Source organism: Propithecus coquereli, unplaced genomic scaffold (assembly GCF_000956105.1).
Source record: "Propithecus coquereli isolate 6110/MARCELLA unplaced genomic scaffold, Pcoq_1.0 Scaffold110, whole genome shotgun sequence".
In the NCBI taxonomy this organism is placed as follows: domain Eukaryota; kingdom Metazoa; phylum Chordata; class Mammalia; order Primates; family Indriidae; genus Propithecus; species Propithecus coquereli.
This window is the reverse complement of record NW_012134970.1, coordinates 2,419,541-2,446,638: the sequence shown is the minus strand read 5'-3', so window position 1 is coordinate 2,446,638 and position 27,098 is coordinate 2,419,541. Positions and strand designations below refer to the sequence as shown.

Genomic DNA, 27,098 nt, shown 5'->3' with positions numbered 1-27,098 from the left:
GTCCTGCCCCAGTGTGGGAGCACCTTCTATAACCACCCGGTCACTCCTAGAGGAAGAAAAATCGGTCCAGTTAGGGTCCTCTAAGTATCTTTTCAACTCTAGCTTGAGGTGGTTTCTTATGGCTTGTTACTTAACTGGTTCTCTGTTCTGTTTGAGTCAGCCGTAGGAGAATTAGGAGGAAGGAATGGGGACACATCATGCAGGTCAGAGATACTGAGCACGGGCCAGAGCCCAGATGGCAGTGCTGGCTGGAGAGGCCCTCAGGGCAGTGGTGTGGCAGAAGCCCCCAGGTAGGGCTTAGAACAGCTGGACTAATGGCTGGCAAAAATAAAAAATAAAAGAGATGTGCAAACATCCATAAAAAGGTAACCTGCTGATTTAGATTATTTATTTCATTGCTCTCAAAGTGCTAGGCGATGGCTCCGCTGTCTTTTAACTCAAGAGCTGTGATGCCCCCTTTTCCATGTGTCCCTCTGAGGATGGTCATTTACAGGACTAGCAGTGGTCTAGTCATCAGCGTTCAGACAATTAACGAAGCCCCAGAACAAATCTTCATTCCGTGAGGATTTCTCGAGGCAGCCTCAGCTCAGGCTTATACTGTGGCTTTTTAATCACATTGAGCCAAAAAGCTGTTATGTTCAGAGCATTCTGTATTCTAAGCTAAGTCGTCTTGCATTCAGTGGTAGTTGCTTTATGAATGTAAATTTTGTTCAAAAAACCTTTCTATGGCTTTTAACTGAAGACTTAAATATAAATCAGTGATAGAAATTACTTCTTTTGTCCTGTTACTGTAGAAATGTCCCTCCCTCTCCCTTTTGACCACACTGCCCTAACCCCCACCCCAATTCCTCATCCCCAGCCTGGACCCCCACTTCTCACGTAAGGGAGATCTGGCCAGATGGGGAAACAAAACCTCTCCACAGCCACCACCAGTGCGCTCCCTGCCAGCCTCTGCATCCTGCCCCTGGGGTCCCCTGGGGAGCTGTGTCGGCTTCCTCTTCCTGTGCCCACAGGGCTGTCCACCTCAGAATGAGGGTTCTCCTCCCTCCCAGCCTGCTTCTAATCAATGGAATCCCCTTCAGCCCAGCTCTGGGCTAGCAGCAGTCTTCCTGGGAAGAAAGAGAAGGGGCCGGTTCATCCATTCTTGCCACACGTTTGGCCTGAGCCTGCTGTGTGCTCTCACAGAGCATGCGTGGTGGTGGATCATGAGAAGAGGCCTTCGGACTGTCCACGTGTCCTCCCGGCCTCCCGCCTCCTCCCTGCCTTGCCCTGTCCCCTCCAGTGCCCTCAGCCCCTTCCTTCTTGGCCCTGATCTTCACGTCCTGGCCCCAGTACGTCACTACCCGATACTAGGTGCTTTTTTCCTTTTTAACATTTTCTTTCCAATGCTCTGTTAATCTGTGTGTACAGGTGCTTTCGTTGTTAAAATAAAAATAACAAAGCAACACTTCTAATCTTTGCTAAAGGTTTATCTAGTTTGAGTACTATTTTATAATTCTTCACAGTGAAGTGATTTTTATAACTCTCGTCCATTTTCATGAGGTTTGCCTTACATTATTGTCTTTAATGCCAGTAACATATCTTTCTTGTTGAAGATGATCTCCAAACAGAGCAGGCCGTTGGAATGGGAAAGGGGATTCTCCTCACCTGGCATCACGACCCCAACATGACTTGTGACTATGTCATTAAGTGGTGTAACTCATCTCGGTCTGAACCATGCCTTATGGACTGGAGAAAAGTTCCTTCAAATAGCACTGAAGCTCTCATACAATCTGGTAAGACGGATTTGTGTCTCTCAGTTAAGGTTCTGAAAAAATATTCTTAAAAAGCAACATGCATGGGACCGGGTGCAGTGAAGTGATCATTTTCCTCTACCACCGGGCGGCTGTGAGTGGGTTTAACATTCCTGGAAGGTGGTTTGTGGCAGTATGTAATGAAGGGGTTCAAACCCTTTGATCTAGTGATTACTTGTCTGGAAATTTATTCTAAGAAATAATCAGAGAACAACACTGATTTACACCTAAGAATGTTCACCACAACATTATTCATAATTGTGAAAAATTTAAAACAACCCAAATAGCAAATAAAGGAATGAGTACATAATGGTATATCTGTAAAATGGAAAGTTTAGTAGCATTAAAAATTATGCCAAAGATTTAAAACAAAATGGGGAAATACTCATGAAAAAAGAAGATTCCAAAATTATAAGCAGTGTGGTCTCAGTTGTGTGTCTTTGTCGTTGTTTGCCCTGGGCTGGGGCTGGGGAGAAACTGAGCACAGAGGGCTGGACCCATCCTCAGTCTCCTGCTGTAGGGCGGGGGCACAGGTGTGGGTGTGGACACAGTGGGGCTTGTGCTCCGTGCCTGCTGCTGAGCCGGTGGGCCGTGAGCGAGCTGCCCTTGCCCTGGCGCAGCCTGAGAAGCTTTAGCCACAGGCATATTTGGTCACCTACGGGCTGAAACAGCCATGTCCTTTGGAATCAGCCCCCTTTCCAGCTACTCCTTCCTTCTGAGTAGCTGATGAGGGTGTGTCATGCCTGTCCCCATGGGATTTCTGGAACCTGTCGCCTGTGATGCTTCTTGCGTCCTTTCCCTCTGCTGGCTGTCCCTCACATGTTAGCACAGGGAGCAAGCAGCCTGCGCGCTAAGTCTCTCCTAGGGAGCACTTTCTGCGAGTTCACTGTTTCACTGTCAGCGGTGAGGATGAGTCCTGTTCACTAGATTATCACATGTGGATTCAGATCATTTTCCAGTTCTGCTTGGAGTAAAGCCAGACTCCTTCACATGTATAATTGGCCAAAGCAGCGATGGTCTTCCTGAATCGTATTTTTACCCTTTCTTGCAGCGTACTGCCCTTGTCGAGGTGCCCACCATATCCCGCTCTCTTTCCTGCACCCTGCCGTGAATTCCCCTCCATGGCACTGACTGAGCCCTACACAGTTCCAGTCTGTTCTTTCTCACCGAGGCTTTCGGGATAATTGGGATGGACTAGGGTAGGGTGGAGTGGATATAAAGAGAGTATCTGCTGATATTAAGTGTTAGCTGAGCCCTGTGGGATATGGAGAAGTGGGCCCCGTGATGATTGAGGCAGGAGAAGAACTTTCTGTGCCAGTGCAGATGAGCAAAGGCCTTACAGTGGTTGAGAAAACAAAGACTCAGAGAAATTAGGTAACTTGCCCAAGGTCACAAAATTGGTATGTGATAGAACTGGTGTTCAAATTCAAGGCTACTCAAAGTTTCAGGAGGCTGGGAATGTTATCTTTTATTTATTGCTGAGCTTCTAGAACATCAAGTGCCACCTCTTATTCCTTTCTCATCCCGTGGTTGTCTCTCTCTCTTACGACCTCAATACATTCCTAGTGCTCTAAACTACTGTGGCTCTTTTTTATTTTAAGGAGGCAGAGTCCTATAGATTGTTGATAATACATAATTTTAACATAAAACAAGGTACAGATTTACTGATATTTATGCACTATAAAGTCTTAACCTGAAGCATACCTTTCCACAAAGAAAAAAGTTACAAAACTAAACACAGTTGGCTGAGTTTGAGTTTCCATTAATATTTACTTAGAACTTGCCAGCACTTAGCAAACATTTAAGAAAAAATATTCCAAGAAGAAAAGTTAAAATTTAGACAAGTCTCTACAATTTTTCTTTGGATTATGTGATTTTAGAGGCTGACCATCTCACATTCGAGCCTGTAGACCACTGATGTTCTGTGGGCACATAATTAGAAAACCGGTGCTTCAACCACACTGGAATCATTGCCTTCAGCAAATTAAATGCAATCTCAAATGCTGCCATTTCCCCCCCAGCATTTCCTTCCGGGCTGGGGGCTGTTGAGCTGCTAATCGCCTTTCAAGGCCCTGTTCAGGTGTCACTAATAGTAGCTTTTTCTGATCTTTTTAGACTTATCTGGCCTTTCATTTAAGGTTCCACAGCAGCTGCTCCGTACCTCTAGTGTAACATGCTCTCACAGTTACCCCCGTTCCTCTGCCTTCCCCACCACCCCGCCAGGTCTCTGTGCGGGGACCTTGTTTTGTGCATCTCTGTGTTCCCCACATTGCACACATTTTATTGAGGAGGTGCTTAAAAGGGCCTTTTGAACTGAAGTTAAGGTGCTTCCCTGGTAGGTCTTACGGAGTTAACTCGCCAAGGACACTTCATGATGATGCTATAAAGAGGAATAGACGCTAAGGCCCGGTTCCTTTAACGCTAAAGCTTCAAGATATAGTGAACTGTTAGTTCTGCTTCTTGGAGCAAAGGAAGAGAGTGGTGGTTTTTTTCCAACCCAGCAATAACTCTATGTAGGGAAAGGATTTATAGAGGCATTATGTAGACCTGCAATGGTTTAGTGAACTGACCCTGGATCAAATATGGGAAGAAATCATCATTGCTTGATTTTTAAGGAACAAAATGTAAGCATTGATCACTTTTTTCCTTTGTAAGGAGATGCCATCTTATAAATGATACTGAACTTTTCATTACAATAGAAGTGAATTTGTTTAATTTTTGTTTAGTCATTTTCTACTCTATTTACCAATTTTGAAAATACAAACATTTTTTATAAGAAAACATTTGTTTAAATTTAGCTTTGGAAATTTCAGAATGTTATTTTAAATTTGATATTTCTAAACTAGATATTCATATTAATATATATTTATGAAAATTTACTGATTGTGTTCATCCTATAGATCAGTTTCGACCAGGTGTAAGATATAATTTTTTCCTGTATGGGTGCAGAAATCAAGGATATCAATTATTACGTTCCATAATTGGATATATAGAAGAATTGGGTAAGTTAAATGGATAAGTTGTTTTTAGACTTAGAGGTAACATGAAAAATTATAAATCAGCAGCAATAGTAAGAATGAATTCTAAAAATAGATTGAATTAGATATTTAGTTCAAGGAAGGTAAAATAATTTATATGATAAATTTAAAATCATTTGATTACTTATTCTTAACCCATTTGTTTAAGGGAAAATATTCCAAGAGGAAAAGTTAAAATTTAAATAAATCTTACCAATTTTTCTTTGTATTGTATGATTTTTTTAGAGGCTGACCATCTCATGTTGGCGCCTATAGACCACTGGTGGTGTGTGGGCACATAATTGGAGAACTAAAGCTTTAACCACACTACAGTGAAATTCACAGTTTTACTGTTGTCATCAAGAAAATTAAATCTTAACTTGGATGTCAAAAATAATTTGCACTTATACAAGTTTAAAAAACAATTATTCAGGACTATCAATAAAGAAGGGAAATACTAATGAAGTCTATTTGAGTAGCCACTTAAAGATTTTGCATGGGTTACTTCCCTAGATACGTGTTTTGTCTAAAAGTGATATTGTAAGTTCTACCTTTCTGCCTAAAAATATTTTTTTCCATATGGTTATTAGTATATAAGCTTCACTATGAAAGTGTTTGTGGTAATATCTCTGAAAGTTCATGATTAAATAGAGAATAAAGTTTCAATTCCAGGTTTAGTTATTTTGGAGGCTAGAAATCTGATGAAATGTTACTGTCTTACTTTGTGTTAGTAAACCCTTCTTTAGCAATTGACTTTTTCCTTTTACAGCTCCAATTGTTGCACCAAATTTTACTGTCGAGGATACTTCTGCAGATTCGATATTAGTAAAATGGGAAGATATTCCTGTGGAAGAGCTTAGAGGCTTTTTAAGAGGATATTTATTTTACTTTGAAAAGGGAGAAAGAGACACATCCAAGATGAGGGATTTGGAATCAGGTAAGTATAATAAATTACTAGCGTGGGTATAGTGTGCTTCTTAGCAGTTTCTCATTATCCACAAAAGGAAGAGGAAGAAAGAAAAGGAAATAAAGTACTGCTCAATAGTTTAATGCTAGTTTCTAAAACTGTTTGAAAAATGGGGAAATGAAAATGCAGTCATTTCACAAATATTTTAGTTTTAAGATTTTAGTATGTAATAAATGACATGTAGTCTTTCAGAAATCATTTAAATAATTTATTCTGAAACCTTTGATTATAAACCCCAGAGGACAGAGACCATCTCTTATTATAGCCTTGCATGATCCATAGCATAGCATCTCATGAAGTTTACTTTAGAAAAAAAAATGAGTCATCTTTTACTTATAGTAATGGAGGGAGAGAAACTCAGGAATCCAAATAATGGCTTCGGATTCTCAGTTGTCACTTGCCCAAGAGCCATTAGCCCATTAGCATCATCCTTGGCTGTGGCCTTAATAAGCCGGGAAACTTAATTGACTTGATTGGGAACGTGTGTTTCCATTAAACCTTGAAAAATACAGACAATCCTCGACAATCGGTAAGTGTATGCCCAGAGACTTTAGACATACAATTTTGTATTTGTAGCTTTACAAATACAAAATAGTTTATACAAATTTCTGGCTTTTCCTTAAATTATATTTGTCGGGAGTCAGATGTTTCTTACTCATAGCCACAAACATATCCTTTTTCAATTTGAGAGCTCTCATTTCCCTGGATGACCTCTCCTTGGAAAGAAGTCATTTTAATTATTTAATGCCTGTCTGACAAGCGGAGAACAACAACTCGGCATTGAGATGCTGACTGGGCATTATCTGCGTCACTCCCCAGAGCAGCTGCTTTCAGTGTGCGCCTCCCCCCAGCTCACTGAGTTCTGTATTTCCTGAAACTTGGGTTGCCTGTGGATGAGGGAAATCCTAAATATCAAATTCTGCAAACATCAGCATCTATTTAATAGTACAGCTTTCCTCAAATGCTTGGAAATTTTACACTTGAACCAATTAAAATTCTAGCATCTGGATTTCCAGTTGCTAGATCAGTTGCTAACCCTCAGAAAGCCACAAGGAGAAAGGGAATGGAAGAGGCAAGATAACACCAAAAAAGAAGACTCAGAAATTCGGGGGTAGAAGTGGGACAAATGACTTAGAAGAGTAGAGGGTGATGAAATCTAAGTCAGGTCTCATGGAGAAGTGACTGGATTCATCCTGCCAAACCGGGCAATGGAGGCCGATGGTTAGGATGAATCTGGGCTGAGTAGGGGAGGTTGAATGAAGAGAATTTCTCGGAACTGAAGGACCTGAGTACAAGTAGTCCCCCCCATGCACAGTTTCACCTTCTACGGTTTCAGTTACCCGTGGTCAACAGCAATCCAAAAATAGGTCAGTACAGTATATTAAGATATTTTGAGCAAGAGGGAGACCACATTCACTTAACTTTTATTGTAGTATATTGTTATAATTGTTATATTTTTAAATTGGTGTTAATCTCTTACCGTGCCTAATTTATAAATTAAACTTTATCATAGGTATGTGTGTGTAGGAAAAAAACATCGTATATATAGGGTTTGGTACTAATTGTGGTTTCAGGCATCCACTGGGGGTCTTGGAGTGTTTCCCCCGAGGATAAGGGAGGAGGATTGCACATAGAGTAAAAGGATTCATTAAGTACACGTAAAATAAATAGAGAAAAGATGTAGCCAAAGTATGTCATCATGGATTTTCAGAGCACATAATAGATAAAGAAAAAAACCCTAGAAACAATCAGAGAAAAACAGGTCATGTGCAAGCACTCAGGAGTAAGAATGGCCTCAGACGTCCTGGCAACACTAGATACTAGAAGGTACCACAGCAGTGTCTTCAAAGACTGCGTGAAAATTACTTTCAATCTAACATTCTATACTCGGGCATCAGTCGACAATATGAGAGGAGAATGAAGACATTTTTAGACATGCGGGGCTACAAGTATTTACTTCCCCCGCGTCGTTTTTCTCAGGGAGCAAGTAGAAGAGGAAAGGAAGTAAGGAAGCCCAGGAAGCAGCAGAGGAGAGAGGGCAGGCAGTCCCGGGAGGGAGGGCTGGGGGACGGAGAAGGTGATGTGGGACTGGGATTTTATGTGTTTGACCATGTGGAAAATTGTGTTGAATCTTGATTGTAGGATGTAGGAAGAATTAGGAATTGGTATATAGAAAATAAAGCAAATGAGGATAAAAGGCAATTAAAACACTGGAAAACAAGAAGGGAAACATCATACCAAACGATTTGTCTTAGCAGTAACTCATTATGTGAATTCACCAAATGTTCCAGTGTTGCTAGATGAATGACGTTGTGGAGAGGGCAGCAGGCCGGTAAAGGAGCTCAGTTTTCATCCGCCCTTACAGGACATGAGTTGATAAGGTCTAAAAGTTCAAAGTAAAGAGCAGCTGTCCAAGTTTGTCATTTTGGAGTATGGAGGCAAATACCCAAAGAAACTGATAATGTGGTTTTCAAGTGGCCGTGGGGGAGAGGACAGGGGCCGGTAGGGAGCTGCAGCTTTTTGTTGTTAGCCATTTAGTACTATTTGATTTTTTGAACTGTCATCTTACATTATTCTGCTTAAAATTTTTAAAAATAAAGTAATAGTTTAAACAATTCGTCACACTCTCTTTTGAAGTTTGACTCAAAGGATTTCTCATTAGTCTCTCATTTGAGGTTTCCGTAACACTGATCCTTTTCCGAGTGAGTTGAGGTCCTCTCTATTGATTTGCACTCTTGCTTCATCCGCCTCTCACTCTCCGGAAGGATCAGCACAGGGGGGTTTGGGTTGTGGTGGTTTTCATGCTCTTAGTAGCAGAAAGGAAATGACTTCCACTTGGATGTCTGCTATATTCCAGGCATTATTCTAAAGGATGTGTATGAAAATTTCGTATAGCTCTATAGCCCTGTGAGGTGAGTCGTGGTCATGATGCGATAGTGTTCTTTTTTCTTTTTTTTTTCTTTCTTAAGGAGACAAGGGTCTCTTCCTGTCAGCCAGGCTAGAGTGCAGTGGCACCATCATAGCTCACTGTAACCTTGAACTCCTGGGGCTCAGGTGATCCTCCCACCTCAGCCTCCCAAGTAGCTGGACTACAGACACATGCCACCACACCTGGCTAATTTTTTAATTATTTAATAGGTATTTTTTATAAGTGAGACATAAGGGTCTTGCTTTGTTGCCCAGGTTGGTCTTGAACTCCTGGCCTCCAGTGATCCTCCTGCTTTGTCCTCCCAAAGCGCCAGGATTGCAGGCATGAGCCACTGCACCTGGCCCATAATCTGTTTCATAGTTATGAATAGAAAAATTCAAGTTCAGAGCAGTTTAAATACAATAACAGGCCTAGATCACATAGCTGCTGACTGGCAGAGGTAGAACTTGAACGTGGCTCCGGCTCGCTCCAGAGTCCTTGGCTGGGGGTGGCTGCAGCCAGACCCACACAGAAGGGCGGTTGATGTGACAGGTGTGAGTAACCATGTGTTTAATGTGAGTTAGAGACTGGTAATGATAGTCTTCATTTGAAAAATAGGTCGTTCCGACATAAAGGTTAAGAATATTACTGACATATCGCAGAAGACACTGAGAATTGCTGATCTTCAAGGTAAAACAAGTTACCACCTGGTCTTGCGAGCCTATACAGATGGTGGGATGGGCCCAGAGAAGAGTATGTTCGTGGTGACAAAGGAAAATTGTAAGTTAAAGATTGCTGTTGAGATGCTTTTCATCCTTAAATGTATAATGTTCCTAGTCATTTTTGGTTTATGTAGGACTCCCTCCCTTTTTTTTTTTAATTTCTCGTTTTGTTGCATTTTTATGGCCGTTAGAGGGAAGTATTAAAATGCCATGAGATGACTTCATGTTTATTGTCAGTTATTTGAAGGTATTTCTAAATGAGTACCTAAGACATTAATGAATTAGGGATATGTCTGTAGTGTAGAGGTCTAAATTCATGTTGACTTTATATAATGGTCAACCAGTTTAAAGTTTTTTGCCCCAGCTATTCTGTAATTTTTAACATATCCAGGGAAAAGTAAAAGAAATATCCTTTTAAAAAAAAATTGACAAAATCTTGAAAAGAAAACAACTAATATAGGGAAGGAAATGAGGCAATGAAGACAACATGAGAAAAGTTCTTATGATTTGATTATAGAAATAATGTTTGATCTTTAGGGAATTTGTGCTGTTCATGAGTTGTTCTAAATTGTGTTTCTTTTTAGTACTTATTAGAGAGTAGTATGAGCTGGTAAAATATGTCCACGGAAAATATCTCCTCCTTTCCTACTGGGAGTTTTTAATATCCCAGGTGATATCATCAATTGAAAATTCACGTCTTTAAAAAATTTTGTACAGCACAACACTCATAAATTTGAGATGAGAGAAGAGTGACAGCCTTGAGTGCTGTCTTTCAACCAGCAAAGAACTTTAATTTAATCTCTGGCTTATCCTCTAGCCATGAGTTGGAGTCTATACACAGCTGTTGAGCTGGTTCTTTAAAGCAGTGGTTCTCAACAGAGGATGATTGTGTCATCGGGGAGTCACTTGGCACTGTCTGGTGTCACTTTTGGTTGCCTAGTGGTTGGAGGCCAGGGATGCTGCCAAGCTTCCTGCAGGGCACAGGATCCCCCCCCCCCCCCCCACCCCAGGGAAGAGCTATCTGGTTAAAATGTCAAAAGTGCCAAGATTAAGAAACCCTGCTAATACTAATTTAAGTATTAGTATAAAAATTACTACAGTACTCAAAAGTTATGTTTTAAAACTTCTTCTGGAGTGTTACATTTCTTATCCCTGGAGCAGTTAATTTTGGTTTTTTTCCTAAATAATCTATCAACCTATGCTAAAAACGGTGATTTTAATATTTGCAACATTCTCTTTTCAGCTGTGGGGTTAATTATTGCCATTCTCATCCCAGTGGCAGTGGCTGTCATTGTTGGAGTGGTAACAAGTATCCTTTGCTATCGGAAAAGAGAATGGTAATGGTACCTGTGTTTACTCTTGCTCTTTTGTTCTTAAGGGCACATTTACTTAGTTTATGTATTAAGTATATTTTTTAGTAGTAATGAGCTAGTAAAAAATTGTTTTAGTCAGAATGTTGAATTTAATATTAAGCAAGAACACAACATATTATTTAAAAGTCTTAAAGCTAATAGGGTATAAAAGTATAAATTTTTCCCTACTGTTTTCACTAATAAAGTAATAGCAGTTGTACTGAAAAAAATTTACACACATATATATATGTGGCAATAGCTATATACAAGATTAACTGTAATTTTATGATGATTTCACTTGTCCTGGTGATCTGTTTAGAAAATCTAGTCATTTACTCATTCATTCAACAAATATGAATGACGCCTTCCATGTGAAAGGGGGATATAATGGTGAACAAAAGGAGCATGGTCCTTCTAGACTTACAGCGTAGTGGGGAAGAGGGACATGGAACCACAACATCCAAAAGATACATGCTTGCAGAGGGCGCGAGGAAGGAAGGGAGCCAGGTGCTGTGAGGAGACCAGCAGGGCCACGTCTCGGGAGGTGGTCGGACAAGCCGCTCTATGGGAGAGTCCCAAAGGGTAAGGAAAGGCAAAAGAATTTTCCAGATGGAGAGAATAGCTTCTGGCTTAACCTTCTGGAGAACATGGAGGAGCTGTGTGGCTGGATGCAGCAGGGAGTGGGTGGTGTGAGGTGAGGTGCAGTGGGGCCCGCGGGGCTCGGCAGGAGAGAGAGCCCACCGTGCATGAGCTCACCTGCAGGAGCTGTCCCGGGCTGGCTGTGTGGGGCCAGTGGCTGCATTCGTGCACAGACACGTCCTCACCGGCCTTGAAAATGCCATCACTTATGACAAAGAAGAGAATGTATTCTAGCAATCCTGGCTCACAAAGTGAAGTAATAGTTGTAGAAATACAGAATAGTCTGTTTTGGTAACCATATTCTGACTACCAAAAATCACATTTTAAAAACAACTATTTCAATACCAAAAAAAAAAAGACAAAGTAAGAAGGGAGTTTAGAAGTGAGAGCACTTCAGACTCACATTAACAGAGTAATTTTTCCTGAAGGAATTTCAAATGATAAGGTTCGTTTTAATAGCAAATAAGAAAACACGATGCAACACTGCCTGAGCACATGTCATCTTTGCGTTTCGCTTTTGCTCTAGTGAATGATCACACTCAAGATCTCCCGTTTTCATCTCAGATACTCATTAAAGCACTCATAAATCCTTCCAAATAAGCCTGATGATGTATTAACTTGCTTGTTACCTAATTATTAATCTTATAATTATTAAATTTACTTAATCGTTCTTTATTTAAAGGATTAAAGAAACCTTCTACCCTGATATTCCAAATCCAGAAAATTGTAAAGCATTACAGTTTCAAAAGAGTGTCTGTGAGGTAATCTTTTATTCTCTTTATATTTATCTTTGAAGTTCTGGCTTCTTTTTTCATCTTTTGTGAAAAGTTTGTAATAAGCAAATATCATCCTAAGTAAAAAGTATTGAGAAAAAGCATGCTTTAACATCTGCTAAATTTCTAAAATTCTTCATGTTAAATAGTTTATTCCAAGCTTTTTCTCCCCACTCTTAATAGCAAGGAAAATATCGATAGGGAGGAAACAAGTGGCTCTGCTCTAGTGTGTACCACAGGGGTGTAGAGGCACGTGTTTACCGCCAATGTGGGGGAAAAATAAAATTATGCCTCTTTTTGTAAGAGGAGCATTGCAGTGGCACTTAGTGCTATTCTTAATCACTGTTTTTAAATTTATTTTTAGGGAAGCGGTGCTCTTAAAACATTGGAAATGAATCCTTGTACCCCAAATAATGTTGAGGTTCTGGAAACTCGGTCAACATTTCCCAAAATAGAAGATACAGAAATAATTTCCCCAGTAGCTGAGTGTCCTGAAGATAGCTCTGATGCAGAACCTGAAAACCACGTGGTTGTGTCCTATTGCCCACCAATCATTGAGGAAGAAATACCGAACCCAGCCGGGGATGAAGCCGGAGGGACTTCGCAAGTCATTTACATCGATGTTCAGTCCATGTATCAGCCACAGGCGAAACCAGAGGAAGAACACGAAAAGGACCCTGGAGGAGGGGCAGGCTATAAGCCACAGATGCACCTCCCCATTAATGCTACTGTAGAAGACATAGCTGCAGAGGATGACTTAGATAAAACGGCGGGTTACAGACCTCAGGCAAATGTAAATACTTGGAATTTAGTATCTCCAGACTCTCCTAGATCCACAGACAGCAACAGTGAAATTGTCTCGTTTGGAAGTCCGTGCTCCATTAACTCCCGACAGTTTTTGATTCCTCCTAAAGATGAAGACTCTCCGCAATCTAATGGAGGAGGGTGGTCCTTTACAAACTTTTTTCAGAACAAACCAAACGATTAACAGTGTCACCGTGTCACTTCAGCCTGCCATCTCAATAAGCTCTTATGTTGCCGGTGCTGCTGCGTCAGCACTGGGCATTCTTGGAGGGATCCTGTGAAGTATTGTTAGTGGGGTGAACTTCACTACGTGCAAGTTACACTACAAGTGTTAATGTGCTTTTAATGTAGTCTGAAAGCCAAAGCGTGTGACTCAGAATTCTCAGTCCACACAACTCAAGATTTGGAGCTCTTTGTGATCGAGCCAAAGAATTCTCATGTGCTCTACCTTCAAGAAGCATTTCAAGGCTGATACCGACTAGTACATACATGCAAAACAAATCCTGTCACAACTGTTTTTGGTTCTGTTGTTAGTGGTTTTCTCATATGTGTTACTTCGTAGAATTGCAAGTGGATTTGCAGGCAAGGGAGACAAATGTCAAAGTAACAGATGATGGTTATTTGCCTGACATTTACTCCATTCTAGGTGAAAACCAAGCACAGATTTTAAAACTTTTAAGATTATTCTCTTCTATCCACAGCATTTACAAAAATTAATATAATTCTTAATATAGCGACAGCTATTTAGTGTTTTGTTTGATAAAGTATGCTGATTTCTGTGCCTACTGTATAATGGTTATCTCAGGGGTACAAACTTGGAAAACAAGTGTGACACTGACCCTCTTAAATCAGAATCATTTTTTCTTGCTTTACTAGGTTTTGCAAACCTTTTCATTACCTTTTGGCTTTTATGCTACCTTCCATTATTGCAGTTGGTTGCCCTAATATTTAAAATTTAAATTTCTAAAACTATAGACCCAAGTTAAAAAGAAAAAACATTTTGTGATACAATATGTCACAAGTGTCAGCTTTATATGAGCAAATTCAATATTATTCATAAGCATATAATTCCAGTGATTTACTATGTGAGATGACTACTAAGCAATATCTCGTGGCATTAGCTATCCATAGAGTTGTGATTGGCCTTAGTTCCTCCTGAGAGGACCATGCCATTGGGCCTAGTCAGGCAGGCGGTGATGATCTCTGACACATCCTCGCCAGTGTTCCTCCTACTCCTGAGTCTTACCTCTCCCTTCCTCTTGAATGATCATCATTCCAGACTATCTGATCCAGTCCTCACATTTTAAAATATAAAACTAAAGAGAGAATGCTTCTTACAGGAACAGTTACCCAAGGGCTACTTCCTAGTAAATGTCATAAATCCGTTTGAATCAGTGGGCGTAGCTGCATGGCAGGTGTAGCAACTGCTTGGTGAAAAGTGCAGGGTTGTGTCTTCAGCACAGCATCCTCTGCCCACCCTTGTTTCTTATGAGTGATTGTGGTTCTTGGGAAAGCAGAATGAAAAACTAAAAGATATCTTGTATTTTTCCTGCCCTCGGGTTGTCTGTGTATTTTGTCTTTTGTTACTTAAGACAAAAGTACCTGAAAACTGAAAATATCTGAATAAGTTAAGATATACTTGTTTTTTTAATCATCTGAGGTTCTGTAATGTATTTGAAAATAATGGATCAATTATTTTTTTCAAGTTCATATTGTATCTTTTTAAAAACCATACTGTGGAAAAAAGCCACAGAATGACAAGGACAAAATCTATTTAGATACTCTGTGTGTGAATCCTGATTTTTACCTGCTAGGATTCAACTAAATTTCTAAGCTTCATGATATTATGAATATGTGGAATGACATACAATTAATTATGTACATACATAGTGTATTAAAACTATATAATAGTTCATAGAAATTTTCAGTAATAGAAAATGTGTCAAACCAGAGCCATCCCTAAACAGTTTTCTCTTGTCTTCCTTTTTGTCCTCTTTGGCTCCTTGTCTGAGCTTCCAGGCCAGGCACTCAGACCTGGTGCTGTGTTCTCTCCCTGCCAAAGCTTGTCGTTACCATAGTCCACTCGCCCTCAAATCAGCCTGTTCCCCTGTTCCTATATTCATCTCTTTAGGACAAGGATAAGCATTGGCCAAGGTAAAATTTATTGATCTAAATGATGTTAGCCTGAAATAACAGGAAAAGTACAGAAGAGATTGATCTCTGTAATCAGTGTACTCATATGCATTTTAACTGTGACCATCTGGATCCAGTGCCCTTCCCAACCTATCCAATGACTCATTTGTTTGGCTAATAGTGAACATCACTGGGGCTCTTAAGTCCTTTCATTCTGTCCCAGACTTCACTGCTTTTCCTTCATGAAAAAGTTCAGAGTGCCACTCACCCTTCCCCTGCCTCTGGAGTTCCATGCACAAGGATCACTAGGTTAACAAGAATCAGGGTAACGCTCTGTGAGTCTGGGCAGGCTCCTTACAGCTTGCTGTATGCTTAGAAGAATGCTGTGTTTCAGGTCTTTCTTTCCTTGTCTTTCTCCATTCAGTTGAAGGTAGCCAAGCCTCTGTGCACATCCAAGGTTGCTACCTCTCAACCCCACCCCACCAGTGCATCTAGGGGGATCCTCAGCACAGGGAGCGGGGAGGGAGAGAACACCCTTTGTCACATGCCCAGTTGTTTGAGACCCTGGCACACATGTGCTGTCTGTCAGTGCAGAGACCATGACTGTGTTGTGTAAGGCGGTCTAATAGTGGTTGTGCTCTGTCCAATCAGACTGGCTGCTTCTCCCTTGAGAGGATAATTAAAGACTAGTTAGAAGGGCAAGCTGGAAGAGTTCCCTCCACCCCTTACTGACTCGAAAAATAGTTGGGAAACCTCGCTTTCCTCAGCAAAAGCCCAGCCATCAGTGAGAAAAATCTAAACGTCAAGCTAGAATTATATTCCATTATGTCGTTTGAATAGTACTTCATGTAAGACACATTTTTACCTCTCATATAAGTTAATTCACTTATAAGCCAATTTTAAATATAGCTGCCCTTGTGATGAATGGAGATCATTATAGGGGTAATTATGATTGCATTTCTTTTGTGAGTGGCCATTTTAAATAAATAATATTTAATATAGAAGTATTCTTAAAGACTTAGGCTTTTGACAGTAGATGAACCTTGTGAATTCTATATTGCATGGATTAGCACACATATGCAATCTAAGTCTCCAGTTTGTTGAACCTTTACAGGCCTGGATTTCAGATTGTGGCCCTGAGTGTCTGGATAGTTGAGTTGTGTGCTTATGTGCTTATGTGATAGAGGTGCTTTGTTCCTGCAGTTTAGAAACAGAAGCAGCCATTCATTGAAAAGTTTAAAAGAGGAAGTATCAACCTCATTTTCCAAACCAGCATTACTTTCACGGCTCATGGATCTGAAGGATTGCATTTAGAACGTCTAGTACTATCGTACTCTCAGAAACTGGTAAAAAGTCACATTCTTGAAACTTCATGCATATTGTATTCTAGTTGGAAATTAATCCTGTAATTTCTTAATTGTCTTCAGACCATCCATATTTAAAGAACATTACAAGTCCTTTTTGTATTTCAATAATTAAATGTAGTTCAGTGAAGGAGACTAGGGAATGTTTTCTTCCAAATGGAATTTGAAATCAATTTTATGGTATTTTGAAATTTAAGTACTCCTTAACATGCCAATATTCAAAAAAATGTTATCCTAAAGTTTTCTACTGCTCAGGCATATAATCTGATAAAATTCTTTGTTTATTTGCTCTAAGGTAATTTTTGCTGTTTTCTATTTTGAACTATGTTAAAATTTGTATACCTTTTATAAAATGCCCTTTTTTTCCCTGATATTGAAACTATAAAATTGGGCCTCTCAAAGTAAAATGTGGGATCATTAGATTAAAAAGTTTTAGGCACATAGTGACACTGCACTGACCAATTTCTTATTATCTGAGTCTCATCCCTGAGTCTTGTAGATGCAGCAGAATTTTCCTGAAGGGTGATGTATATCAAGGTCCAGCTTGTGTAGCTCTGAAACTCTGGCTCCTTGATTCAAATCTACTATAGAAGTGGCTCCACAATTTGAGTTAAAACTTAAGAAAGAGTCCTGCTCACCTATCATTAGATACCTTATTTTTCCATAATTTTAAATGTTCATAGTTTATTTGATGGGTACAAAACTTGGGACATGTTTGTACCAACCAGTGTGTGTTCTGGCAAACAGTGCATTGGTGTGTGAGGGTATTTGATTAATACAAGAACTCATTCTCTTGATAAACTAGCTCTTCAAAGCATAAAATTTGTGTTGAACTTTCACTTGCTGCTGAAACAAAGTGTCATTGTTGTCATGCCCCTCTTTTATATCTAGAAGAAAATTTTTCACAGAAGAAAATGATTTGTAGCCAAACTTACAGAACATTCATCTCTTAGACATAGCCTTAGAATATCATTGGAAATTACTTGGTTCGAATTTCGTTTATTTTTATCTTTCATAGGTTATATATCAGGGCTATTAATAATACTTTAACCTCTTATTTTGCTAGGGTGGTTAGATTTTTATTCCTTTTTAATTAGTGCTTTTGTTTTAATTGTTACAGGGTTATATTCATGCCAGTCATAATACAGATGAACTATTTTTAATGCCAGTATAGAGGATAAAGATCAACATTTAATTAATCGATATGTCAGGCTTTATTGTATAAGATAAAAGTTTCAGGAGGTATGAATACATCCAAATCCTTATAATTATGATATTGGGTTATGACAAGAATCTATTATTTTTAACCGTGAGAGTAGTGCTTATTTCTCCCTATATTAGGAATGTTAATAGTTTGGATTCTAGACGTCCAAGTTACAAACAGAATTTACCTATGCGAGGTAAATTCTTAACTGTGCAACATTTTTATGGAAGTTAAAAGTAGTGTTTTAAGGGGGAAACCCTCTGAATGTTTTTTTGTGTAAGTGCCTAGCTGAAGACCCATAAAAACAATAAATTCGAAAGCTCTTATAGAAGTAAAACTATAACTGAACATTAACCAAAAACAAATCATTAATAACTTACATTATTTTTTGATTGCTAGAACTAAATACTGTAAAAACAAAGAGATGTGAGTGGGAAAAAAGGTCTAATTGATAAGGAGATTGATTTTTATTACATTTATATGTCTTCTAAGATTGTCTTTACAGTAGCCAATCAGAACTTAAAAAAAAAAGCTAACACTGTAGACCTTGTGCTACACTTAAGCCTAAAATATTATGCACACCTGATTGAATGGTTCATTTAAATTACTGAATTTCCTTATGCATTTAAAATGTACTTCCCTTTAGAATTTTAAAGGGGTAACTTTCAACTTCTGAACTTACTATTTTCCTAAGCATTCCAGTGATGTATTATAAATGATCAAAATATTTCTAGGTGGTAATACAATTTTCATTAAAACATGGAAAAGTTGTTAACTGTTAGGTTTAACATTAATATTATTATTTTTGCAGTTGATTATAGAGAAGAACACTGGTTTTCATAAAAGTTATTTCATCCTCCCAGTTAGATTCCAAATACTTTCCCCCCATTATTTCGAACATACGATAAGCTAGTGTTTCCTTCTATTTAATTTTTTCCTTTCAATATTAATATTTAGGAAAAATGTGAATGGTGTTGTGAATAGTGAGAGACAGTATGCAAAAAAAGAAACTCTTCATTGTTGTGGAGGTGTAGGTGTTATGTTACAGATACCCTGGGATTTGTTTTGTCCTAATATTTTCTCCAAAAGGAGCATGACTTTTTGTTAAATACATTTCAATTCAGAATTGCTTGAAAAAGATTGGCCTGGCTAGAGAAATAGACATTCTAGGTTTGAGATAGTACTAACTTAAAGGTATATTCAAAGGTAAAATTAAATCTTTTTTAAATACTCAACTTTCCTGGTAAGAATGTTTTTACCTTTTCTTTTCTTTCATTTGCTGGCCGTAAGTCAAGATCCTTCTAACACTAGGAAATTACCATTTTTTACTTTCAAAATTGCATTATAGTGAATTACTGTTTACAAAATACACATACTGTGAACAGATATAAGTTTTTGTCTTTTATAAGGTTGTTTGTAGAGTGAGTGTTTTTTTAAAGGAGGTGTTATATGTTAAATATTTTCAGTTTTTTATAAATACTAGTAACTGTTTACTGATTTTTGTTTGGTCAAGTGCTTGTAAATGTAGCTGAAAGAAGATAGGGAGAAACTACAGATACAAAATTTCCCTTTTTCCTTTCTTGAAATGTTACCACTACAGACATTTCTTTTTTTAAATGTGAATGATCAATTGTGATGTGCTGTACCTAAAATCATGTTTAATCATATAAAGAAACATTTCAATATATCAATACAGGAAGTAAACTATAGATTGAAGTACATTTGTGTGATTCAGTCTGATTTACAGAATTATGAATTTAATATGGAATAAAATAACTCCACTGAAAGAGATGACAACTGAAGTATTTCCTGCCTTGTGAAAATTTGGATATTACGTTGCTGTTAGAATGGGTAATTTGGACATTTTATGTCATTGTATAATTTCAGAATTTAGTTTCCATATCTTTTGGAAGATGTTATAGCAAGAACATAGAATATAATTAATCTATTACTAAGACATCATAAATATAAAACTAGTATGCTTGGCTGTTAACTCTAAAGATGTTACTTATGTCTGTTTTTAAAACATGCATGTATTTAACAATTTTATCATGGTATGGTCATGAAAAAAAATAAATATATTTTCTTACGTCTTACACCAGCAGATTTGGGCGTTATTTTTTTCTTCCTGCTTTAAGCATTTGGGGAAAGTGGCTTCTGCTTTGTTGTTAGTATTTTTTATTCTATCCTGTAAGAATTATAATGAATATGAAGCAATTACATAGCGTTATAGCTGTACTTTTGATATTTGAATATATTGCTATGCCATTGGTATAACCATCCATCTGTTCCATTAAATCAGTATTCTATTTACTAGAGAAGTTAGCATAAAAATAAATGGTGGGAATCCAGCATTAGTTAGTAATAAATAAATACTGGTTCTTAATATATGGTTTTTAATTTATTTCCTCTGAAGATAGCGTGAACATTTCTGGAGATTCTGGGAAGATATCAACATTTTATTTTAGCTTATTGAATTTGGATATACAGTCATTTGGCAAACCCCCAGAAATTTTAAAATGTAAAGTGATCTTAAATAGAAGTTCATAAAGGGAGAAGTGAAGTTTTTAGTCATATGTAGCCTAGACTTACCCAGATTAACAACTGTGAAACATGAATGGGCCTGGATTTAACCTGAAGAAACTGCAGACCAATTTTAAATTATTAATAATTGTGCAACACATGTTAGTATTTAAGTGCTAGAAAAGTCCATACATATGGTCTGTCCTTTGGGGAGTTCTCAGTACATAACTTGTTTCCCAGATGGTGAATTCTTAGCCAAAAGGTGTAGCACCACCAAACCCAGGAACTTTGAAAAGGTCAAAAAAGAGAAGAATGATGTAATTATTAGGAGAAAGAAAAATAGAGAAGTATGAATAATTTTTTAAATGAATAATATTCAACATCACACTAAAACCTTAGCTTAGAAACTCATGTGTCTCTCTTAATTTGGTCCATTACCCTTCCCCTGGAGTGACCAACAATAAAAACTGAATTGAAAACCAGGGAATACCCAGGGCAATACCCAGGGAAGCTGAAGTAACACGAGATGTCTTGAACTGATTTGGGATTAAACTGGAGATGATTTATCCCTGGGTTATTAGTCTCAGATTAAAGAGACAAGAAAAGCTTTTGAGGATGATCTTGATAAAACCGGTTAAGTAGAAATAATGTTAAAATGAATGCACCTACAGTGCGTTAGCCTCTCAATTATCTGTCTCTAAACATTTGAAAGGTGAGGAAGAATTTCAAGTTTCAGCTCAAACTTAAATCTTTTTTCCCCTCACCAGCCTATCTCTGCTGCGGAGCTGGGCCTCTGCTCTAGACGGAGCCGGGAAGGCAGGCCCAGGCCCTTCCCAATCCCTAGCAGCGCCTGCACACACCCGTCACTCACATTTTCCTCCGTGTCCATGCGTGCCAGACTCGAGAAGCCTGAGGAAGCAGAGTGTTGAGAACAGATGGACCTTCCTAGTCCCAAATTGCCCAATTACCAGTGCAGGCAATGCACCACCTTCAGATGAAGGTGAACCAATAGTCTAATTTCCTCAATGACCATTGTCACTCCTTTCCTTTCCTGTGTCGGCTGACCCTAAGTCTGCCCGGGCAGCCACAGCCGTGCATGGGACCGCGCAGACCTGGACATGGTCCCGGTCTCACCACTTAACTACCAGGACGACCTTGGAGAAGTTACTCAGCCTCTCAGCCTGTTTCCTGTCTCTGAAGCCTGGCTCTGAGTGCCCACCTTTGCAGGGCTGGTGGGAGGGTTGCAGGCAGGATGCACAGTGCTGCTGACAGAGTAGATGTTGGATTGTCACATGTGCCTCTGTCCTCAAGAAACCTCAAGAACACCTCAGACCTTGAAGGTGCAACTGCCAGGCATTGCTGGCTCACAGCACCTTTTCAGGTATCGCCAGGACCTCAGTCCTGTGCCTTCCCAGGCCCGAACTTGTCCGCAGCACTGTGCATAGTTCCAATGCTTTAGGTGGTCGCTGTGACATCCAGACGGCTTAGCACAGTATCTGCCACGTCTCAGGTGCTTGATGAATATTCTTTCAATGTGCCTTAAAAATATAAGTGGTTTAATGTGTTTCCCTGGATAGTAGTTATTTTATAGAGAGTGACCCCCCCCCCCCCCCCGTAGAATAGTCTCCAACTATGGAAAGACAGGAGTCCTCGTTAAACTTCCATGCCTTGGACAAGAACAGGAGGCTCCATGTGGTGGCTTAAGGCAACTCCTGTCCACATCTGGGCCATCATGCCTTGCTCATAGCAGATGCTCAGGTATGTGTTGAATGCAGGTTACCTTGTTTTCCTAGAAGGAAACTCGCCCTCATCCTCTTATCTCTTTGACAGGAGCAGATGGGAATCAATGAGCTTTATCTGAAGGGACAAGTCAGAGCCCTTCACTTGCTCCTGCCCCATGTCCTCACCACTTTGAACATTATTTTCATTCCCTCTGGGTCAGGTTCTCTGTGTTCTTCCAACGACCCAGTGATCCATTGTTGTCCTCCCCTCTCTTTCCCCCATTGCGTATCTGCTTCTCTGGACACAGTCTTGGCCCTGGTATCTCAGGGTAGGCTTCATGTGGACAGGTATGGCCACACTGCTGCAGCCTCCTCCTCCACACAGGAGTAACACAGTCCCCTTGTGTGTGTACTGAACTTGCTTTCCTCGGGCCTGACCTCCCCAGGGAGCCAGGCCCACGGTTCCAGGCTCCTCCAGACTTCAGCCTCACAATCAGGGGAGAGAGCCCTTCCTCGCCGACTCTCAGTGAGGACTCGGACTGGCCTGGCTTGTGTCCTGTGCCCATTGCTGGGCCAATCAGGTGGCCAGGCAGAGGTTCTATTCTAAGGCCATTTTCACAAGAGTTGGAGGAAGACCAGTCCCCCAAAAGTGGGTGATATTCTGAGTGGACAAAATAACTGATCTCACTGAAGAAAAACTGCAAAGTCAATAAAAGGAAAAAGAAAATCACACAATCTTCTTATGTAGTATTAGCTATTTTTAGCATTTTACTTTTTATTCTTTCAGACATTTTTCCTATGTGGATGTGTATGTACACATATATTCATATACACATGCATATTTATAAAAGAATGATATTGTACATTCTATTTTGGAACATGATTTTTTAAAACATATTTCAAAAATGTTTTCCTATCGATAGAATATGGCACTGTTCTTTCACAGATAACATAAAATTCCAATGTACAGATGAATTATTCAATTCTGTATTCTGGACATTTTTCTATATTCATATTTTTTATTAAATCATGGATAACTCTGAAAGTCAGACAAGTGTTTGGCATTGGTTTGGTCGGAACTAAGGAACAACATTTGAATTCCATACTAGGAGCCATTGGCACGTTATACAGGAGAACTCCCAAACCAACTTTTCGGTGTTATAAAATGTGGTCCTTGACAAGCAACTGCTGAAGCTTTGGACCCCATGCAGAGTTCTACTGAGTATGTGCCATTTCCTCTAAGACAAGGGCTGCTCACAGCCCATGCTGAGTGGCCGCTGGAGAGGGCCACTGCCTGACTCCATTTCCCCAGCCCCCTGGCACCCACACCATCAGCTGTCCAGCCTGGGCCCTCAGCATTGCAAAGGGTCCTGGACCCGAGGAAAGCAGGATCTTCAGCAATGATAAATAGGAACTTAAAAGTATTTTTCTGTTCTCTGGGAATAGAACTTTCCTCCCTCATTCTATGAGTCTGTGTTTGACTCATTGTGTAGGAAAGCGGCATACATTCTTTAGTCAGGATAACTCATGACAGTGCGTGCATGTTAAGAAAAGTAATCTTGTTTCTGGCTGAGTATTAGCTGGAGGTAGGACAGACTGGAAGCTGGAGTTGATAAGGGTTATGGTAGGCCCCGTTCTAAGAAGGCCCCAAGACTCTTGCTCTGAATAGTGAATAGGCTGGGCTGTCACTCCCATAAATAGGTTGCTAATCAGTTGACTTGGAGTTAGAGAGGGATATGATCCTTGCTGGGTGTGACCTCATCAGGGGAGCTCTTACAGGGGGTCCTGGCCTCCCTGAATAGAGTGTGTTCTGCTTTAAGCTAGCTGCTGGTGGGCCTCAGGTGAGACCACAGCCCTGGCCACACCTTGACTCGAGGAACCGAGTCTTCTCTATGCTTTATATCCTCACTGGCATTTCAGGCAGGGGCTAGTTTGTGAATTTCAAGCTCTCGGTAAATGTCTGAAACACAGGTGTGTGGGCAAGTGCCTGGGGCAGAGAGAGAGCATTGCTTGCAAAGGCCCAGCAAGTCGTTCCCTTCCCCCTACCCTCCATCCCAACAACCCCAAAGCCTCCCAGCCGACTCCCAGGGGCTGCAGGCTTCTAGGCCAGAGACAGTCATGTGACAGCAAATAAGGCCCCCCCATGCTAGGCAAACCATTTTACCCCCCTAGGCCCGCATGGAGCTGGAGGGGATGATCGCCCAGGCTTCTTTCATTTCCTGGCTGTGTGAATGTGGTCCGGATGACTGATGGGCACATTTCCTGCTTTCTGCTCTATTGGACAGTGCCCCATTTCATAGCCACCCTCCCACAGTGGCCCTTTGACCCCCACCTTCAGTGAGAACATGGGATGTCTGCCTCCAGGGCCCGAGGTCACCAGGAAGCAGGGCTTGTGACCCCACACCCCTCTCCTCCCTCAGCTTCTTCGGCGATAATCCGTTTTCTCTGTCTCTGCTTTCCTTCGGCCAATTTCCTAACAGGGCTTTCCTTAGCTAATCCCCTGGCCTGGTGCCTCTTACTTTTGTTATTAAATGAGTATAAATGGCAAATTCCTTGAGCCTCCTTGGCCTTCCTTCTCAGAGACATTCTAATCCAAGTCCTCTCTTAGCCAAGTCAGAGCTGCAGCCCTTTGTACCAGGCTGTCCAGGGAGGCATAGCCCCAGGCTGGGCCCTGGCTTGGAGGAGGTGGGCGTTCGGGACCTCGGGAGGCCCGTCCCACGTGCTGGGAAGTTCCTGCGCCTTTGCACACCGTTTGGATCTTGAGCAAACCAGAGAGGCAAGATGGATGAATAGAAAAGTAGAGACCTCCTCCGAAATGCTGAGACATAATGTTCCTCTCACAGCTTTCCAGGAAAGGGCAAGTGCTCCTGGGAGCCAGGCACTTTCTAGGACAAAGATGCCTTAGCAAGAGCAAGCAGGAAGAAGAGGAGTGGCAGGGGAAGGTTTTCCCGGCTGCCTGCTCTGCTCTTTCAGCTTGTGGCTTGGCCGGGGCTAGGCAGGGGCCCAGGGGAGCACACTGCGCTGCAAACTAGAAATAGTTTGCAACAACTCCCCTGAGTTATGGAGGTTATTTGTGGAGACGAAGGCAAAGGAGAGAAGGGAGAAGAATTCAACTCACACCTAATTGCCTGTAGAGGGGCCTGAATCCCACTCTGCCAGGGTAGCTCTGGTTTCTGCTTTCAGATTTGCTCAACCCAGAGTCCTTGCAATGGAAGGGCTTTGGAAGAAGTCAGCCTCAGAGCTGAGATGAGACTCTGGCAAGCAAACCCTTGGGGGCCTGGCCTCTGCCCAAATCCCCCCCGCATGTGACTACACCGCCAGGGTTCCTTCCTAACCAGAAGAAGCTGGTGTCCTCGGGCGGCCTGCACCTGCCTAAAGGGCAGGGCAAGGGGCAGGAAAGCTCCACAGGGCAGCGTCATGGTTGTGTCCTCATGGTGGGACCACTAGCAAGTCACCCAGCCTCTCTGGCCAGCTTCTGTCTTCCCAAGTGAAACGGGCCATGCCACCTGCTCTGGCCATCACGGGAGGGCTGTTATGAGGATCAAATATGTGACCGTTCTTTGAATGTGGGGCTGAGATGCGGTTACTCACAGGTCCGCTCTCAGGAGCCAGTTCATGCTGCTGAACCGGATTAGTCACTTGCTGGCCTGAATGTAGCCATCTGTGAGCTGGGACTGCCTATCGGCAGCCTGTCACTTCCACGGAGACCCACTGCGCAGAACGCCTTCAGCCCTGGTGCTTTGGGCCACACAGTGGCTGAGGCAGGGGCACTCGTATTTCCCTTCTTTGCATAGTGTGTGCTGTATCCATGCCCGGGTCTGATGCGGCTGAAGGCTGAATGCCCCACTTCTCTAGGCTGAGAAATAACTATGGGGGTGGGCTGCAGCTGCATAGCTCCCTGATTTCGGATTCTGATACTGATTCTGTGCTGCCAGCTCTCTCCCCACTGGACTTTTTCAGGGATGAAGTCCTGCAGAATGTCTTTCCCACCTTTGATAAACTAATCTTAATCCTTCTCTACTAAAGTGTGGGCAGTGGCTCCGCACACCCTACAGACCTCCATCTTCAGGGGCAGCTACTGCGGCTCCTGGGAGGGTAGGAGCTGGGAGGGCTGGCAGGGGAGTGGGAAGCAGCGGAACCTTTGTCCGGGCTCCTCTCCTAAAGCATTGTCTTTCCACTGGGAGCTGGAGTTCTCCGCCTTTATTTTCCGGCAGCTGGGCCTCTGCAGGCTGCCCCTTGGCAATTCCCTCCCAGGAAGAACAGCCTTCTGGGCTGGAGGGTTGGCTGTCAGAGTTCTGAGAGGGGCTGGGGCCTCTCCTACTCTCTATTCTTCTTCCTTTGGGAACTCACAGTGCTAAAAACAAGCTTTCTGAGAACCATATTTTTCTGGGTTAAAGGTGAAAAATGCAGCATTTCCTCCAAGTGGAAATCTCTGGGCCTGCCAGCTCCAGCTCTGGGCACATTTCCGAGATCCTTCCTCCCACTCAGGGCGGAGGCAGCTCCCTGCAAGCGGGAACAGGGGAGGTGGGCAGTGGAGGGAAGGAGAGGGAAGTCGGAAGGAAAGCGCCAGTTACTGTGTGAGCAGGACAGTTAGTATGTGGAAAGCAGCGGCCTGTTTGTGTTGGAGCGGCCTGGAGCCCGGGACAGGACCGGGTCAGGAAATGAAAGGCAAACAAGCGGGCGGGAGAGCAGGGCAGCCCTTCCGAGTGGGGGTGGCGGTGGGGGACAGGAGGGGGCATCTCTGCAGGCTGCTGCCTCCAAGCTTCTGGGGCCGTGTGGGGACAAAGATGATCCCACCGATCTTCCTGAGAGAAACCTCGCAGATGGGCCATACAGGGTTGTGAAAGTCCATTTTAAAAGGAAAAGCAAGAACATTCTTGCCCCACCCCCAGTCACGCTTCCTTAGAATGGTGGGGAGTTCTTGGGAATTTTCTCTGATGCTGATTGTGGGACAAAGGCTTTTCAGGAACCCATGCCTCTCTATATCCTTCCTTCACAGATTGGGGATTGCATTAACCTCTGAGCTCCCCAGCTGCTCCCCGAAACTTTCTCTCCAGTGGAGAGCCCAACCAGCCTTCTCCAACATGCCTTTCCCCACAGCGGCTACCCAGAAGCCAGGCACAGATCCCATCTCCCTGCCCGTCCTTCCCCCGCAGAAGAACTCGCTGCCAAGTGTCA

General features: G+C 41.5%; 1 protein-coding gene across 1 annotated transcript in view; it reads left to right on the top strand.

Moving 5' to 3' along the window:
* Window positions 1-14,518, top strand: part of LIFR (leukemia inhibitory factor receptor alpha) — a 75,325-nt gene extending 60,807 nt beyond the window's left edge. The window contains exons 14-20 of the mRNA XM_012649495.1: window positions 1,596-1,775; window positions 4,694-4,795; window positions 5,580-5,747; window positions 9,304-9,465; window positions 10,651-10,744; window positions 12,081-12,159; window positions 12,536-14,518. Of these exons, the coding sequence (XP_012504949.1) occupies window positions 1,596-1,775; window positions 4,694-4,795; window positions 5,580-5,747; window positions 9,304-9,465; window positions 10,651-10,744; window positions 12,081-12,159; window positions 12,536-13,159 (1,409 nt within the window). The 3' untranslated portion in view covers window positions 13,160-14,518. The remainder of the gene's footprint in view (window positions 1-1,595; window positions 1,776-4,693; window positions 4,796-5,579; window positions 5,748-9,303; window positions 9,466-10,650; window positions 10,745-12,080; window positions 12,160-12,535) is intronic.
* The last annotated feature ends 12,580 nt before the right edge of the window (window positions 14,519-27,098 follow it).